General features: G+C 44.6%; 1 protein-coding gene and 1 long non-coding RNA gene across 3 annotated transcripts in view; one reads left to right on the top strand and one right to left on the bottom strand.

Annotated features, from left to right (window-relative positions):
• LOC130273841 (uncharacterized) overlaps nt 1-16179 on the top strand; it is a 42973-nt gene extending 26794 nt beyond the window's left edge. For both annotated transcript variants that reach the window (XR_008844139.1, XR_008844138.1), the window contains exons 3-4: nt 12381-12553; nt 15802-16179. This is a non-coding gene — a long non-coding RNA (uncharacterized LOC130273841). The remainder of the gene's footprint in view (nt 1-12380; nt 12554-15801) is intronic.
• The window catches only part of CAP2 (cyclase associated actin cytoskeleton regulatory protein 2), a 148742-nt gene that overhangs the window by 84862 nt on the left and 44387 nt on the right, over nt 1-19493 (bottom strand). Inside the window, exons 2-3 of the mRNA XM_056521238.1 lie at nt 16732-16864; nt 15124-15224 (exon numbers count right to left, since the gene is read on the bottom strand). Coding sequence (XP_056377213.1) covers nt 15124-15224; nt 16732-16855 — 225 coding nt within the window. The 5' untranslated portion in view covers nt 16856-16864. The remainder of the gene's footprint in view (nt 1-15123; nt 15225-16731; nt 16865-19493) is intronic.

Below are 19493 nucleotides of genomic sequence, written 5' to 3'. Positions count from 1 at the left end.
TGTACCCTGTACATTCACATGGGGGGGGGGGGGGGGGCAAACCTCCAGCTGTTTCAAAACTACAACTCCCAGCATGCACTGACAGACCGTGTATTTTTGCAACAGATGGAGGCACACTGGTTGGAAAACCTTCAGTTAAGTACTGTTACCTAGCTTAGTATTTTCCAACCAGTGTGCCTCCAGCTGTTGCAAAACTACAACTCCCAGCATGTACTGATCGCCGAAGGGCATGCTGGGAGATGTCGTTATACAACAGCTGGAGGTACGCAACTACAACTCCCAACATGCCGAGACAGCAGTTTGCTGTTTGTGCATGCTGGGAGTTGTAGTTTTGCAAGATCTGAAGGGCCACAGTTTAGAGACCACCGCACAGTGATCTGCATACTGTGGCCCTCCAGATGTTGCAAAACTACAAATCCCAGCATGCCCAAACAGCAAACAGCTGTCTGGGAATGCTGGGAGTTGTAGTTTTGCAATATCTGGAGGGCTACAGTTTAGAGACCACTGTAATGTGGTCTCCAAACTGTAGCCCTCCAGATGTTGCTAGGCAACAACTCACTGGCTTCCGTAGGATCGCCGCACCAGGGAACCGCATCGATGTCCTCTGCTGCCCCCCCGCCGATCGCCGCTGGTAAGTGACCCTCTGGCACTGGTCACATCACGGTTCCCCTGCTCTGACCGGACTACTGTGGGTGGGCAGAGCAGGGAACCGAACTTTAACCCCCCTTGCCCCAGATCGCCGGTCTGAATTGTCTGGCTCAGGACCCCCCCAGGGGTTTGCACGGGGTGCCTGCCGGCGGGGACCGGAATTCCCACGGGCGTACAGGTACACCCGTGGTCCTTAAGTACCAGGGATCCAGGGCGTACGCCCTTGGTCCCTAAGTGGTTAAGCAACTGCTCTTCAGTGATGGCTGTACACATCTCTCCCTGCTCTTTGTCTATGTGAGCGAGACAGCACCATTGACTTGCATTATGAGAGCGCCTTGGTCATGTGACACAGACCTAGGAAAGAATGCACTAAGCATGCATTTCTCCCAGCTCATTCTGGTAATTGCTTGGGGTGTTAATATTTTCCTTCAAACTAAGTTAACATACACCAGAAACTGAGCCAAACAGCTGTTTGACAAACACTGATACACCCAGATTGTGGATAATGAAAAGTCCAATATGCTAGGGCTGAGCTGGCTATCTATGCACACAGATATTTGTGCAATTCCCCCCCCCCCTTGTTTTCATCTTTTTTATCTTAATTAAATAAAATTTTACTATTAACTGTAATTGAGCCAATCAGATTGTAGAGTATACTAGGCAGCCTTCGGCACTGCAGATGTTTTGGGCTACATCTCCCATGATGCTTTGGCAGCATTTTGGCTGAAAGAGCATCATGGGAGATGTAGTCCAAAACATCTGCAGTGCCGAAGGTTGCCTATGCCTGCGCCACAGTCATTGTGATTTTCAGACCAACAAAAAAGCATCTAATGTGTATGTGGTAGTCCAGGCTATTCCCTAACAGAATATTTCTGAGGGGAAGGAGATTGGGGATACTGAATCAACATGCCTGTTCTTGTGTTCACAAGGGAGATAAGCTAAAGTCAGATGTGTCCAGCTACATCTTAATGCCCTCTAACTATTAACCCCTTAATGACCAAGCCCATTTTCACCTCAAGGACCAGGCCAATTTTATTTTTGCATTTTCGTTTTTTCCTCCTCGCCTTCTAAAATCCATAACTCCTTTATATTTCCATGTACAGACCCATATAAGGGCTTGTTTTTTGCGTGACCAATTGTACTTTGTAATGAAACTCTCATTTTACCATAAAATGTACGGGAACCCCCCAAAAAAACTCCCAGCATGTACTGATCGCCAAAGGGCATGCTGGGAGATGTCGTTATACAACAGCTGGAGGTACGCAACTACAACTCCCAACATGCCGAGACAGCAGTTTGCTGTTTGTGCATGCTGGGAGTTGTAGTTTTGCAAGATCTGAAGGGCCACAGTTTAGAGACCACCGCACAGTGATCTGCATACTGTGGCCCTCCAGATGTTGCAAAACTACAAATCCCAGCATGCCCAAACAGCAAACAGCTGTCTGGGAATGCTGGGAGTTGTAGTTTTGCAATATCTGGAGGGCTACAGTTTAGAGACCACTGTAATGTGGTCTCCAAACTGTAGCCCTCCAGATGTTGCTAGGCAACAACTCACTGGCTTCCGTAGGATCGCCGCACCAGGGAACCGCATCGATGTCCTCTGCTGCCCCCCCGCCGATCGCCGCTGGTAAGTGACCCTCTGGCACTGGTCACATCACGGTTCCCCTGCTCTGACCGGACTACTGTGGGTGGGCAGAGCAGGGAACCGAACTTTAACCCCCCTTGCCACAGATCGCCGGTCTGAATTGTCTGGCTCAGGACCCCCCCAGGGGTTTGCACGGGGTGCCTGCCGGCGGGGACCGGAATTCCCACGGGCGTACAGGTACACCCGTGGTCCTTAAGTACCAGGGATCCAGGGCGTACGCCCTTGGTCCCTAAGTGGTTAAGCAACTGCTCTTCAGTGATGGCTGTACACATCTCTCCCTGCTCTTTGTCTATGTGAGCGAGACAGCACCATTGACTTGCATTATGAGAGCGCCTTGGTCATGTGACACAGACCTAGGAAAGAATGCACTAAGCATGCATTTCTCCCAGCTCATTCTGGTAATTGCTTGGGGTGTTAATATTTTCCTTCAAACTAAGTTAACATACACCAGAAACTGAGCCAAACAGCTGTTTGACAAACACTGATACACCCAGATTGTGGATAATGAAAAGTCCAATATGCTAGGGCTGAGCTGGCTATCTATGCACACAGATATTTGTGCAATTCCCCCCCCCCCTTGTTTTCATCTTTTTTATCTTAATTAAATAAAATTTTACTATTAACTGTAATTGAGCCAATCAGATTGTAGAGTATACTAGGCAGCCTTCGGCACTGCAGATGTTTTGGGCTACATCTCCCATGATGCTTTGGCAGCATTTTGGCTGAAAGAGCATCATGGGAGATGTAGTCCAAAACATCTGCAGTGCCGAAGGTTGCCTATGCCTGCGCCACAGTCATTGTGATTTTCAGACCAACAAAAAAGCATCTAATGTGTATGTGGTAGTCCAGGCTATTCCCTAACAGAATATTTCTGAGGGGAAGGAGATTGGGGATACTGAATCAACATGCCTGTTCTTGTGTTCACAAGGGAGATAAGCTAAAGTCAGATGTGTCCAGCTACATCTTAATGCCCTCTAACTATTAACCCCTTAATGACCAAGCCCATTTTCACCTCAAGGACCAGGCCAATTTTATTTTTGCATTTTCGTTTTTTCCTCCTCGCCTTCTAAAATCCATAACTCCTTTATATTTCCATGTACAGACCCATATAAGGGCTTGTTTTTTGCGTGACCAATTGTACTTTGTAATGAAACTCTCATTTTACCATAAAATGTACGGGAACCCCCCCAAAAAAATTTTTAGGGAGGAAATTTAAATGAAAACCCAAATTTTGCACATTTTGGAGGGTTTTGTTTTCACACTGTACACTTTACGGTAAAAATGATAGGTGTTATTTATTCTGTGGGTCAATGCGATTAAAATGATACCCATGGCTAGATACTTTTATATTTTTGTACCGCTTAAAAAAAATCTAAAACTTTTTGTACAAAATCAGTAATCTAAAATCGCCCTATTTTGACCACCTATAACTTTCATTTTTCCGTATATAGGGCGGTATGAGGGCTAATTTTTTTGCGCCATCATCTGTACTTTTTTTTAGATACCACATTTGCATATATAAAACTTTTAGATCATTTTTTATAATTTTTTTTAATAAAATGTGACAAAAAAGCAGAATTTGTGGCCTTTTTTTAAATTTTTTACGTTTACGCCATTCACCGTACGGGATCATTAACATTATATTTTGATAGTTCAGACATTTACGCACGTGCCGATACCAAATATGTTAATTTTATAAAAAAAATTACGCTTTATGGGGGTGAAATGGGAAAAAATGACAATTTTCATTTTTATTGGGGGAGGGGATTTTTCCCTTTTTTTTTTTACTTTTTATTTTAACATTTTACAACTTTTTTTTTTTTTTTACACTTTTTTTGTCCCCATAGGGGACAATCTATAGCAATTGTTTGATTGCTAATACTGTGCAGTGCTATGCATAGGACACAGCACTGCTCAGTAATATCGGTGATCTTCTGCTCTGGTCTGCTCGATCGCAGACCAGAGCAGAAGACCCTGGGAGATGGCTGGAGCCAGGTGAGGGGACCTCCGGCTGTCATGCTGGATGATCGGATCCCCGCGGCAGCGCTGCGGGCGATCCGATCATTCAATCAAAGTGCCGCAATGCTGCAGATGCCGTGATCTGTATTGATCACGGCATCGGAGGGGTTAATGGCGGACATCCGCGTGATCGCGGTTGTCGGCCATTACCGGCGGGTCCCCGGCTGCTGCTAGCAGCCGGAACCCGCCGTGTATGACGCGATCACCCTCCCAATGCTCGCGGTCATACACAGGACGTAAATGTACGTCCTGGTGCGGGAAGTCCCGCCAAACCAGGACGTACATTTCCGTCCGTAGTCGTTAAGGGGTTAAAAGGGTATTCCAGGATTTTATCTGACTATGCTGCAGAGGGCTGTAAAGTTAGTGTAGTTCATAATATAGTGTCTGTACCTGTGTTTCATAGGGGTCTTGGAATTTCTCTGTGATTTTTGCCCCAATGTTTATTTTTAACAGCATACAAAATTACTGTCGTCTGAGACATTACATGACTAGTTAGGTGTTCAGAAGGAACCTCTCCTGCTTCAATGGGTGGACCAACCGCTGGGTAGGAGAGAGATCATTTTTCAAGAATTGGTGTTTTTGCAAAGGCTGGAGGCACCCTGGTCAGAAAACACTGGCCTTTTGCATAGTAGAGATCACAGGTGTGTTTCATTAGGTGGGGTGACTGATGTGTGGGAGGGAGAAAAGTAACCTCACACCTACAGGAATAATGTGATTTGTAGTTTGAGAGAACAAACTCCAACAGTTAGAAATAGCCAGTTCAAAAAAAGATAGCATCAGCATTATGGTAATCTCACAACATAGCCATAGCCCCAAGACAAGCACGGATCCTTCTGAAGCATGTCCATTACTGTCTGGCAGATACAGCACCTTACCTTAAAATCAACTTATGGTGGATAACCCCTTTAAGAACACAAGCACACTTGGCTGGGCCAAGTGGACACCATGGCCCAGATATATTAACATGTCTCATTCTAAACACAGGCTAAAAAGTAAATGTAAACACAGGCTAAAAATTTAAAGAATGTGGATCAATGTGCATCATGCTGATGATCTGTCATATTCTTAGACCAAGACCACATCTCTGTTGTAAGATACAGGGAAAAACGGCTATGGGTAATTGGATGAATAAAACACACAGCATTAGCGGCTTTTGAATGCTTTTTACAATTAAAAAAGTTAAAAATTATTCCTTTTTGCCTGCCCAGTGTTAATACGCACACATGTATTGTTAAAAGCAATGGCTTTATTCTAAATGACCAATAAGTGTCCCTTTTTGGGAGTAGCAACAGGTTTTGCACCTGGCAAGTAGTTAAGCTATTGTTTTTTAAAGCAATTCAAAAATTCTAAACTTTTTGGGAGTGGAAATGGGATCAGCGTCCTAGTAAGTGAAGTAGAAATGGCTTTTTTTTTTTTTTTATACAAATGAGAAGGCAAAAAAGTATCCCTTTTTGGAATCATCTTGTTGTGTAGGCCTGGTAGAAGCAGCAGCAGCAGGGGAAGTGGTAGAAATAGCTGCAGCAGCAGCACATTGTAATACAAAAAAGACAGGAGAGGGGATCTGTGCTTATGTATGCAGCTTAGCAGTCGGTGGCAGCAGGGATGGTGGACTAGTAACGAGTTGAAAACAGGGGTAGTGGATTGGTGATATTAGTAGCAAGTTGACAGCAAAGTGAGTTTTTCCACTTTTTTGGCAAACAATGGTGTTTACTTAGGCCTAGTTCACACTGCTGTCGGGCTTTGTTAGGTGGAGCTTCGTCAGCAGTTCTGTCAAATTTAGCAGAGAAAAAAACGGTGCAAGCACCATTTTTCTTTCTCCGCTAAATTCTTATAAAATTACCAGATCACTGAAGGGCCCCATGTAAGTGAACACGGGCCATCAGTATATGACAATAGCCGTTTGCTTCCAATCTGTTTCAGGGTCCAATTGGCTGGAAATAAAAATAAAAAAAAGAGCCGATCGGATCCTTAATGGTGGGATGCAAACAGCAATGGGAACCTAGCCTTAGAGATGACAGCTTTACCTGTTGCAATGAATACTCTATCTGACGCTACACTGGAGGGTTGACAGGACAGAACACCCATCGCTGTCATCACTGATCACATTGCCCAATCTTAGATTATGAGGAGACAGAGCCCAGTTTCCTCCTGTGGGCACTGCAGCAACTTCTAAGCTGTGTCTTTTCTTTCCCAGGCAAGTGGCAATTCATAATTTAGCACTTATAAAAGGAGGGAGGAAGGTAAGCTACGCACCGCGTAGTGGGGGACTGTAGGATGTCCTTTGAGGTGGAAAGATGTCCTTTAAGGTGGCAGATGGTAAAGTAAATTGGCACAACAGTGGTGGTGTGACTAATGCCTGGCCTTGGTGAGGTGGAGCATCGTAATGCAAGATGTTAACCCAGTGGGCCATGAAACACATGTATTGACCTGGGCCATAGCTTATTCTCGAAGTATCCACCATCACAAGCACTGTACTGCATATTGACAACTGCATGGAATGGCCCACCCTGTCCTCAATATGATTGTGCAAGGCAGAGGCAGCTTTTTAGAGAAGTAATGGCAACTAGGTATGCGCAAACTGGGCTGGGAACACCCCTTTAGTTACACCACCAGCAACTTGTCCAACACAAACAGCAATCAATTCAGCCATCCAATAATTGGATGACTGGAAGCATACTGTTGTTTTCAGGATATAGATTGAGTAAACCAGATGACAGTGATAATGACAGCAAGGAGACTGTACTGCCTGTGTATGAGGTCTAGCTACTAGACAAATGACAAAAATTGGGAGCTGCAACAGCAGCAGGAGGAACATCAAGGTTTTGATAGTGTTGTGTGTCATTTCGATTGTCCCACATGGACTTGTGAAGCCACTTCATGTCGTATCATGATCCGTAATTACTAGACTTGTGTTCTGGCCACATATTATCTTCTGCTTGCAGATCCGGCACTGTGCCTCGTTTTCTTTCTCTGGGAATGTACAGAAGAATTTTCACATGGCAGAGTACAAAAAAAGAGCTAGTATTTACACCACCACCCAACCATACCCCTTCTCTGGCAGGCTTATTCTGGAACCATACAAATGCAGCAGCAGTTTTACCATCATCTGATCTTAAACTGACTATACCAGAAGGCCTTTCTCAGGCACATTTTGTACATGTCCTGGCCTTACCTTGGCTTTTTATTATTGACAGTGGCACAGCTATCCTCCTGCTTTAACAACCTAATCGTCACCTGGTTCCCACATCCTGTCCAAAACGACATCATCATAATCATCTTCATCATCCCTGCCACTCCTCTCAGTCTGTTAAAATGGTTCATGGGTGTTACGCCGAGCGCTCCGGGTCCCTGCTCCTCCCCGGAGTGCTCGCGGCGTTCTCCTCTCTGCAGCGCCCCGATCAGACCCGCTGACCGGGAGCGCTGCACTGACATTCACGACGGGGATGCGATTCGCATAGCGGAACGCGCCCGCTCGCGAATCGCATACCAAGCCACTTACCTGTCCCGGTCCCCGGCTGTCACGCTCTGGCGCGCGCGGCTCCGCTCTCTAAGGCGCACGCGCGCCAGCTCTCTAAGATTAAAAGGGCCAGTGCACCAATGATTGGTGCCTGGCCCAATCAGTCTAATTAGCCTCCACCTGCTCATATAACCTCACTTCCCCTTCACTGCTTTGCCGGATCTTGTTGCCTTGTGCCAGAGAAAGCGTTTAGTGTATGTCCCAAGCCTGTGTCCCAGACCTTCTGCTGTTGCCCCTGACTACGACCCTTGCTGCCTGCCCTGACCTTCTGCTACGTCCGACCTTGCTCTTGCCTTGTCCTTTTGTACCGCGCCTGTCTCAGCAGTCAGAGAGGTTGAGCTGTTACCGGTGGATACGACCTGGTTGCTACCGCCGCAGCAAGACCATCCCGCTTTGCGGCGGGCTCTGGTGAATACCAGTAGCAACTTAGAACCGGTCCACCGGTACGGTCCACGCCAATCCCTCTCTGACACAGAGGATCCACCTCCAGCCTGCTGAATCATAACAGTAGAACAGTAGATCCGGCCATGGATCCCGCTGAGGTGCCGCTGCCAAGTCTCACTGACCTATCCACGGTGGTCGCCCAGCAATCCCAACAAATCGCCCAACAAGGATAGCAGCTGTCGCAGTTGACCGCCATGCTACAGCAACTTCTGCCACTGCTACAGCAGCAACCATCTCCTCCGCCAGCTCCTGCACCTCCTCCGCAGCGAGTGGCCGCTCCTAGCCTCCGCTTGTCTCTGCCGGACAAATTTGATGGGGACTCTAATCTTGCCACAGCCACAGTCCAGTCCTTCTTCGCGGAAGTCCGTAGTGTCTTTGAGGAGCCAGCCCGGGCCTCCTCGGCCAAGACTGCTTTGCTGAACCTAGTCCAAGGAACTTCTTCCGTAGGCGAATACGCCATCCAGTTTCGTACCCTTGCCTCAGAGCTAGCCTGGAACAATGAGGCCCTCTGCGCGACCTTCAAGAAAGGCTTATCCAGCAACATCAAAGATGTACTGGCCGCACGAGAAATTCCTGCTAACCTGTCTGAACTTATCCTTTTGGCCACCTGCATCGACAAGCGTTTTTCTGAAAGACACCAGGAGCTCCGCCAGGAAAGGGACCTTGATCTCTGGGCACCTCTCTCCCAGTATCCTTTGCAATCTACCCCTGTGCCTCCCGCCGAGGAGGCTATGCAAGTGGATCGGTCTCGCCTGACCCATGAAGAGAGGACTCGCCGCAGAGATAAAAATTTATGTCTGTACTGCGCTAGTACCGAACATTTCTTGGTGGACTGCCCTATTCGTCCTCCGCGTCTGGGAAACGCACGCACGCACCCTGTTCAAATGGGAGTGGCGTCCCTTGGTGTGAATTCTGCTTCTCCACGTCTCACTGTGCCCTTGCGGATTGCTCCTTCTGCCAACTCCTCCTTCTCAGCTGTGGCCTTCTTGGACTCTGGTTCTGCTAGAAATTTTATTCTGGCCTCTTTGGTTAATAGGTTCTGCATCCCGGTGACCCGTCTCGTCAAGCCGCTCTACATTTCTTCGGTCAACGGAGTAAAATTGGACTGCACTGTGCGTTACCACACAGAACCCCTGCTTATGAGCATTGGACTGCATCACGAGAAAATTGCATTTTTTATTCTGCCCAACTGCACCTCTGAAGTCCTCCTTGGTCTGCCATGGCTCCAACGTCATTCTCCCACCCTTGACTGGACCACTGGGGAGATCAAGAATTGGGGTCCTGCTTGTCACAAACGATGCCTCACACCTGCTCCTCATAGCCCCCTTCCTGGTAACACTCTGCCCCGTGACAAGCTTCACCCTCTGCCCCCCCTCCCCATTCCCACTTCTTCTGGATTGCCTGCCGCTGATGTTGCTTCCCAGGACTTCTTTTTTTTCCGGAAGGAAACTCAAGAGTCGCCCCCTATGTTCTCGTCTCATTTGAAGGGACAAGGAGACAAAAAGAGGGGGAGACCTAAGGGGGGGGGGGAACTGTTACGCCGAGCGCTCCAGGTCCCTGCTCCTCCCCGGAGCGCTCGCGGCGTTCTCCTCTCTGCAGCGCCCCGGTCAGACCCGCTGACCGGGAGCGCTGCACTGACATTCACGACGGGGATGCGATTCACATAGCGGGACGCGCCCGCTCGCGAATCGCATCCCAAGCCACTTACCTGTCCCGGTCCCCGGCTGTCACGCTCTGGCGCGCGGCTCCGCTCTCTAGGGCGCGCGCGTGCCAGCTCTCTAAGATTTAAAGGGCCAGTGCACCAATGATTGGTGCCTGACCCAATCAATCTAATTAGCCTCCACCTGCTCCCTGCTCATATAACCTCACTTCCCCTTCACTGCTTTGCCGGATCTTGTTGCCTTGTGCCAGAGAAAGCGTTTAGTGTATGTCCCAAGCCTGTGTCCCAGACCTTCTGCTGTTGCCCCTGACTACGACCCTTGCTGCCTGCCCTGACCTTCTGCTATGTCCGACCTTGCTCTTGCCTTGTCCTTTTGTACCGCGCCTGTCTCAGCAGTCAGAGAGGTTGAGCCGTTACCGGTGGATACGACCTGGTTGCTACCGCCGCAGCAAGACCATCCCGCTTTGCGGCGGGCTCTGGTGAATACCAGTAGCAACTTAGTACCGGTCCACCGGTACGGTCCACGCAAATCCCTCTCTGACACAGAGGATCCACCTCCAGCCTGCCGAATCATAACAATGGGCTTACTGATCCCCCAGCCCACCATATCCCTCTTCATATATACCCCTATACAGTTTTGTATCACACCTCCACCACTTCTGTAACCCAACTCTTCCTCATCACTATTCTGGTCCTTTGCACCTAGGATGCTGTTTCTTGGCTGCTAATAGCTGTAGACATTGCTGAATAGCTGTTAAGGTATAAAAAATAAAAAAAATAAAAAAAAGCTGATGGTGGCTGCAAAATTTATGAAATCACCTTTTTTTTCTTATTCAAGTGTCAAGGAGGTGGGGCTGAGCTGCTCAAGTGCCACAGCCTATCAGGCCTCCTTACCTCCCACCCCCTTCTTGATTAACATACAGGGCCAGACATCAATCAAAGAGAGGCTGGATAGTGACAGCAAGCAAGGAGGCATTAAGCAACATGACACTTTACTAAGGAATAGAAAGATAACTTTATGTTTGGAAAACCAGCCAAGATAGGTACAGTTTGCTTTTATACCTAACTATGCCTGCATCTCTCAGCAGCAGATAGAGCTGACCGATTACCTTTAAATAAAATAAAGTTGCGCCAGTCTTTTAATTTAGCATTTGCTATTTTGCATCTGTAGCAATGTTGTCTTCCATTCAGGCTTTGAAGAAAGAGTAAGGGCCCTATTTCATGGGGCAATTATCGTCCGTATATGCCAATTCCGCCTGTGTAATAGGGTCAGCAATAAACTGACCAATGAAGAAATGCTTTTTAGTCAGCTGAACAGGTTGTTTTGACCTGTAAAAAAAATCATGAGCTGTCAGCCACACATCTTGCAGCGTGTAAAAGTGACATGTGGCTGATGACTGATGGCGGCAAAGGATCGTATGAAGTAGAATAAAATCTACAAGGGAATAAACAGGTTAATTTAGTCTAGTAGTAACTGGTCCATGTGCTCATAAAAAAATGTAATACAAAATTTCAATAAACGCATTCATTTATCTTATATATATATTTTCTAATGTGTTAATATATAGACGTATCTCCCAACATCATTTTCCTGATACGTGACACAGCTATTTGTGTGGTAACAGATGGAGAGGCTGCTTGAGCTGTGAATCTCTAATAACAGATGGAGAAAGCATCTGCACTGTCATTGTAAAACTGGATAGAAGTGGAGCACAAGACAGGAGCATTGTGTTTAGTACTTGGCCTAGCTGTCACCATTCATATAAATGTATTTTACATAGATACTAGCTAGGTAAATATCTTGCAGGGGTATTACATTAAATTAGTAAAAAGGATCAATAATTAGAGAAAGATATTATGAAGGCACTGTATATCATGGAAAACAAAGGTTTTATATAATGTGCAATTTCCTATACAATAGTCACCTGGAGTGACCATCCTGACTGTCATGAGCAGAGACTGGCTTTATATGACCATTGTAATTAATCTACAGACTTAAAAAAATAAAACTTGGCTCACTACAAAAAAAAAAGTTTAAATTAAAAAAGATAACAAATAAAACACTTGTTAAGTTTAAAAAAAACAAAACTTGAACACTATGGGGGAGATTTATCAAAACCTGGCCAGAGGAAAAGTTGCCCAGTTGCACATAGCAACCAATCAGAGCGCTTCTTTCATTTTTAACAAGGCCTCTGCAAAATGAAAGAAGAAATCTGATTGGTTGCTATGGGCAACTGGGCAACTTTTCCTTTGCACAGGTTTTGATAACTTTATCACATCAAGAACAGAGCCATAATCGGGCTTCAACTGTATGTGGTTTTTGTCTCTAAATATAACAGCTTTGTACCAGCCATGTGCTTAAAGGGGTACCCTGGTGGAAAACATTTTTTTTAATCAACTGGTGCCAGAAAGTTAAACAGATTTGTAAATTACTTCTATTTAAATAGACATAGAAGATTGGTCTCAGCACCTTCCCATATGTTGCATAGAACAATACTGGATGGACACCTGATCCACACAGTCCCTGGAAGCCAGCAGTTTCAACCTCTTCGGTGCTACCACTCTGAACATAAACAGCAGATGATGTGAAACGAAAAGAAGATAGCGGAGCACTCACCAGGTCAACAGAAGGATTCTTTATTGATCAGATCAACAAGTTGGTATACCTGCAGGGGAGGATGGAAAAAGACGCGGGGTACAAGGAGCAGCGACGGACCATTTATGCGCCGAAGCGCTTCATCGGGCCAGTACTTCTATTTAAAAATCGTAATCCTTCTGGTACTTATCAGCTGCTATATGATCCACAGGAAGTTGTGTAGTTCTTTTCAGTCTGACCACAGTGCTCTCTGCTGACACGTCTGTCTGTGTTAGGAATTGTCCAGAGCAGGATAGATTTGCTATGGGGATTTGCTCCTATGCTGGACAGTTCCTGATATGGACAGAGGTGTCAGCAGAGAGCACTGTGGTCAGACTGAAAAGAACTACACAACTTCTTCTGGAGCATACAGCAGCTGCTAAGTACTGGAACGGTTAAGATTTTTAAATAGAAGTAATTTACAAATCTGTTTCACTTTCTGGCACCAGTTGATAAGAAAAAAATATTTTCTACCGGAGTATCCCTTTAAGGGTGACAACATTGGGCCAAAGGGTGGTAACATTCTCAAACTAACATGAAGACCAGCAAACTTAAGAATTACAGCTACATCACATACTAACAAAAGTATTTGGTACATTTGAAAGGGGTGTTTAAAATGTGCCATATTTCCCTCAATATTTCCAGTAAAATACTATGACAATATGGGGGCACACGGGGGCGGAGGCATGATACACACTCGGAGCCTCCAGCGCTGTGGAGATCTCACAAAGGTGGGTGCGCAATGACAGATAGGAGATAAGAGATAAGATGTATTAGGGCCGGAGTACCCCTTTAAATAATGGTGTTTACTGCTCTTTTTTCTTGTCAGCCATATCCAGTTCTTATCAGCTGCTGTATGCTCTGGAGGAATTCATGTAGTTCTTTCTAATCTGACATAGTGCTCCCTGCTGCAAAGCAGAAGTCTGCTCTGGGGTTTGCTATTGCTCTTGACAGAGGTGGCAGCAGAGAGCACTTCATTTTTTAAATAGAATTAATTTACCAATCTGTATACTTTTCTGGCATCAGTTATTTTGTACCCCTTTGATATGTAGGACCACATGCTAATCATATTGATAAAAATAATGTTGCGTTCAAATTTTTGTATTCTGAAAGGTATTTTGAAAATTGCTGCAGAGTTTTAAAGGAGATTACCATGTCGGTTCTAGGGCTTTTCGGCCCCCTCCAGCTTATTTGTGGCTGCTGGAGATGGTAGGAAAGCAAAAAAACAGCTAAGCTGGCTGTTTTTGCAATTTGCATACTTGTAAGTCACTTTATTGGGAATTGTATGAACAGTATTGCACAACTAGCTAAATTTTTTTTACATAACTCCCAGAGTTATGTAAACAGTGTAGTGTGGTAAGCTTGGGGGTGTAGGGTAGGTGGTTTAGCTGTGCAGTAATGAAAGGGTGTAGCATTAACCCTTAACTGTCGTGACGCCAGGGTGCGTGTTCCTCCTCATATTTATATCCTACTGCTAGCCATCCCAGGAACGATAGGGAGGAATAAAGGACTGTCCACAACCAGAATTGTAGTAAACTGGAAATAACTTTACTGCAAATGTTATGCAGGATGAAATCAGCAAACAGTCTATACAGAGGACCGGTACTTAGGCTCCTCACAGGTTGGTTGGGACCTTGTAGGGAATAAGCTTTGAGGCTTGTTTTACACTGTTCCACTGAATTTAATGGTTTGATTTAGGTTCAGTAGTCATGTAGGATTTTAGGAGAGAGTTGGATAAACTCACGGTAAGCAAGATGCTGAAGAGATAGGCTTCAGGCCTAGATTTATCTTGTAGGTATGCACGGAGCTGTGTTCTCTCTGTTAGTCCGGAACCCAAGAGAGAGATGATTGGATACAGTGCCCTTATATGGCAAGGGGCAGGCTCAAAGCTTATTGGATCCCCAAACCTGTCAGTCCTATTACAAAGGATTGTGGTACATCAGGTGGCACAATCACATGACCTGGAAGGTCCTTAACCTTAGCATAACACATTTAGTGTAGATCACATGACCTAAGGTCCTGGAAGTAACCTTTATAAAATATAATATATACAATTTACACATTAAATTAAAGAAGGAAGAGGCGACTAGTGGTTATCCCATTAAGAGACTCCTATCAGGATGAAGGAACTCTGACTTTTGGGACTTACAACACAAGGTACATTACCATGTACAGTACCGGAACACCACAGTAGCAACTACAAAATAAAAGCAATAGGTGTTATGTAAATTGCGTAAAGTAGCCAGCTCAGGTGTTTTTGGCTTCCTGACCACCTCAAGCATCTGCAAACAGGTCGGAAGGTGCTGGGGAGTCCTAGTTCAGAGATGAGATACTCCTTTTATGTAGTTGGATTTCTATCCTTTTCTTGTTGAAAAACTTAATATTATCTAAATATTAATGGAAAATATCCCCCCTGCTATGAGCAAATAAAGACAGTCAACTAGCATTAAAAGACAAGCAGAAACAAAACCAACTAAAATAATATTAATTACACAAAAAGGACACTCAATATTTTTTTGTAAACATAGTTTTATCCAATTAAACATAAAACTTACATGAGTTTGCACATCCCCACCGAGAATCTTGCTGTTTTGCACATACTGTTCCAATGACCCAGCCAGCAGGGCATCAAACGCTTCAACATATGGAGCAACCCCTAAAATATAAACAAGAGCTTAAAAGACAAGATGTACCCTCTGCACTAGTAACACCCAATCTGTGCTAACATCGACAACTGTTTAAGCAACTAACTTAGTAGTGTTCTCTTATTTTTTTTTTTTGATATTTTTCTTAGTGACTATGGGGGAGATTTATCAAAACACGTCCAGAAGAAAAGTTGCTGAGTTGCCCATAGCAACAATCAGATCACTTCTTTCATTTTTGAAAAGGCCTCAGAAAAATGAAGGAAACGATCTGATTGGTTACTATGCGCACCTCAGCAACTTTTCCTTTGGAGGTATTTTGCGTAATCTCCCCCTATATCCTAGTACAAATACTTAGATATATACTTCACATCAAGCCCCATGGACATAGGCACAATAGAATCCCCCAAGTCCTATTTACATGAATGGGATGGATTTTGGGCATACCCTGTGCATAGGTCATTCCTAAGGGAGAGGGAGACTGAGCTTTGAACTTCACCTATTGTAAATAGTGTTGGATTTTCTGATATCTTTTTACTGATGTCACCTTTTACTGTAATCCTGTCTTATGTCTTATTGTGTTTCTTACAGCTATCAAGCGGATCTTCAACTAAAATTCCACAAGTTTGATCCTTCTGTTCCCTGACTACATCTGTAAGGAGTATAGAGTCAGAATGCCCACAGACACATTAAACAGTTAACTGATCTACTACAAATAGATTAGAAGGTTCAGCCAACTTTTCTCTAAGGCTGCATTCACACTGCGGTTGGAGCGTACGGCTGCCGGATCCGGCTGGGGGAGGCAAAAACCGTGCCCTCCCGTACCCCAGCCGGACCGGTGCCAAACTCCATTGACTTTAATGAGCCAGTGACTCTGGTCGGCTCATTTCTGAATGCAGCCTAATGTGTACAGGGCCTTCAGGGTCTGTGGTCACAGAGGCCAGAAGTGATGTCATTTGATTGACAGACACCAACAAAAGGAAAAAACACACTGTCATGTTAAAGGTGTACTTTGGTGGAAAACATTTTTTTCAAATCAACTTGTGCCAGAAAGTTAAACAGATTTGCAAATTACTTCTATTAAAAAAGCTTAATCCTTCCAGTACTTATCAGCTGCTGTATGCTCCACAGGAAGTTATTTTCTTTTTGAATTTCTTTTCTGTCTGACCACAGTGCTCTCTGCTGCCACCTCTGTCCATATCAGGACAGTTCCTGACATGGATAGAGGTGTCAGCAGAGAGCACCGTGGTAAGCCTGAAAAGAAATTAAAAAAGAAAAGAACTTCATTTGGAGCATACAGCAGCTGATATGTACTGGAAGGATTAAGATTTTAAATAGAAGTAATTTACAAATCTATTTAACTTGCTGGCACAAGTTGATTTATAAAAAAAATAAAAATAATTTCCACCGGAGTACCCCTTTAATGACATGCTGCATGTTATGTATCAGTCACATTTTGTTTTGTCACTAAACATAGGTTGTCAATGAAATTCTTTTTTATACATGTCAAGGGCGTCTTACCTCCATTTATTCCATTGACAACATCATTCCCCGTTGACTTTGAAAAGCAAGACGTTGATAAGAGTTCTTCAAGTCGAACCACAGCTTTGTCCAACCTGTCCATTAATCCATGCACCTCTGCCATCTTGAACACCTGAGTAATGTACAGAGATACATTAAAAGTAGTACTAATGCCCCAGCAGTATATCACGATGAGATAATGTTCTTCTTACTTACCCCCTCTCTTTCTAGCAGTTACATGACTGTACTTAAACATAACTTTATTACATCAAATTCAAACTGACAAATAGCCCCGAACTGTTCACCACAAGCCCCCACATACATTGTTAACCTGCTATAGGTTATAGAAGTAAGCGAGTAAGGTAAACAGAGCATAAACTTGCCCCCATTGTATGTCAGTCTGTAGGATTTTCAGCAGCCCCTGTAAGGGTGTATTTACATGGCAGAATTTCCGCTTGCGGAATTCTGCCTCAAATTAAAGCCCATAGACTTCTATGGGATTCCACACTCCTATTCACACTTCTGAATTTCCGCTTGCGGAATTCCGCAAGCGGAAATTCGGAAGTGTGAATGGGAGTGCGGAATCCCATAGAAGTCTATGGGCTTTAAATTGAGGCGGCATTCCACAAGCGGATATTCTTGCTGTGTGAATAGACCCTAAGGCTAGTTCCAGACAAGGCTGATCGTTCCTGTACTTCTGTGGCAAAGTTGCAGCAATTTCACAGGAAAGTCTGCAAGTGTTTCATAGCAGAGTTTGGGTGAAAACCATGAGGAAAATATACAGTGTTTCCACCACAGAATGAGCATGAGGATTGTTGTCAGCCTTCTGTTAAAGACAGAAAACCAACATTGCTCCCTGAAATAACTTGAAACTGACAATAGTAATAATGAATAAAAATTTACTGAAAATGTACTGATAAATATCAGACATTGCTTTTAAACTGTGGTTCAACAGAATCATTTTAAAATAAGAAAACATGTCTGAAAAATAATGATGGTTCCCTGAACTTATTACTTTGCTGCACAACCTTTTGGGGCAGTCACTGCAACCCAACGATTTCTGTAACTCTCAATGAGACTCCTGCTCTTGTGTTCAGGTATCTTGGAGGGAGCGTGTCAACCCCTGCTCCGTGAACTGGGGAGACTGGGCGCTGTGCAGGAAATTACGGGGAATCCGACTAAATAAACCCAAAGTGCTCTTTACATAATGCAGATGTTTTAATACCTACAGTCATGGCCGTAAATGTTGGCACCCCTGAAATTTTTCAAGAGAATGAAGTATTTCTCACAGAAAAGGATTGCAGTAACACATTGCAATGTCCCAGTACAGGATATACTCCTGTACAGTAGTTAGGCCCTGTCAGGTTGAGTCCCTGATTGTCCTAGGAGCTCTCCTGCAGCGTTTCCCCATAATAGTAAGTCTAATGTTATGTATAGTGTTGTAAATATAGTGCATAATGTTATGTATAGGTATATAAAGTATATAAAGTATAAAGGACCTTTGGAGGTATCACCTGTTATGTTCACTCACATGATGTGTTATGTAACCCAGAGAGGAGGAGCCATTACAATCTCTCTCTCTCTCTCTCTCTTTCTCTCTCTCTCTCTCTCTCTCTCGTTAAAAGACTTTAACAACTGTTTAACCTCAGTAAACCTACCGTTAACCCTTACCTGGTCTTGGACTATTATTGCCCTGCCTAACTTTGGGATAGCAGTGCTACCGTTCGGGTCTTTACCGGAAAAAACACTCTGGCGTCACGAACATTAGGGGTTAATAACACCTTGCCCCTGGGCTATACCTTCTGCCCCGTCCACCTACACCCTTCGCACCCCATGGTCACACTACAACTTTGGCATCACCACAACATGTTTTGCTATATGCATGTTTATTCCCTTTGTGTGTATCGGAACTAAACATAAAAGGGAGGAAAAATACAAATTGGACATAAGGTCACACCAAACACCAAAATGGGCTGGACAAAATTATTGGCACCCTTGCACACCCTTTGGAAAAAATAACTGAAATCAGTTGCTTCCTATAATCATCAATAAGCTTCTTATACCTCTCAGTCGGAAATTTGGATGACTCTTCCTTTGCAAATGGCTCCAGGTCTCTCTTATTGGAAGGGCGCCTTTTGCCAACAGCAATTTTAAGATCTCTCCACAGGTGTTCAATGGGATTTAGATCTGGACTCATTTCTGGCCACTTCAGAACTCTACAGTGCTTTGTTGCCATCCATTTTTGGGTGCTTTTGGACATATGTTTGGGGTCATTGTCCTGCTGGAAGACCCAAGATCTCAGACGAAAACCCAGCTTTCTGACACTGGGCTGTACAGTGCGACCCAAAATCCATTGGTAATCCTCAGATTTCATGATGCCTTGCACACATTCAAGGCACCCAGTGCCAGAGGCAGCAAAACAACCCCAAAACATCATTGAACCTCCACCATATTTCAGTGTAGGTACTGTGTTCTTTTCTTTGTAGGCCTCATTCTGTTTTGGGTAAACAGTAGAATGATGTGCTTTACCAAAAACCTCTATCTTGGTCTCATCTTTCCACAAGACGTTTTCCCAGAAGTATTTTGGCTTACTCAAGTTCATTTTGGCAAAATGTAGTCTTGCTTTTTTATGTCTCTGTGTCAGCAGTGGGGTCCACCTGGGTCTCCTGCCATAGCGTTTCATTTCATTTAAATGTCGACGGATAGTTCACGCTGACACTGATGCTCCCTGAGCCTGCAGGACAGCTTGAATATCGTTGGAA

Source organism: Hyla sarda, chromosome 5, assembly GCF_029499605.1.
Source record: "Hyla sarda isolate aHylSar1 chromosome 5, aHylSar1.hap1, whole genome shotgun sequence".
NCBI classification, from domain to species: Eukaryota; Metazoa; Chordata; class Amphibia; order Anura; family Hylidae; genus Hyla; species Hyla sarda.
This window is presented reverse-complemented; position numbering and strand designations above follow the sequence as displayed.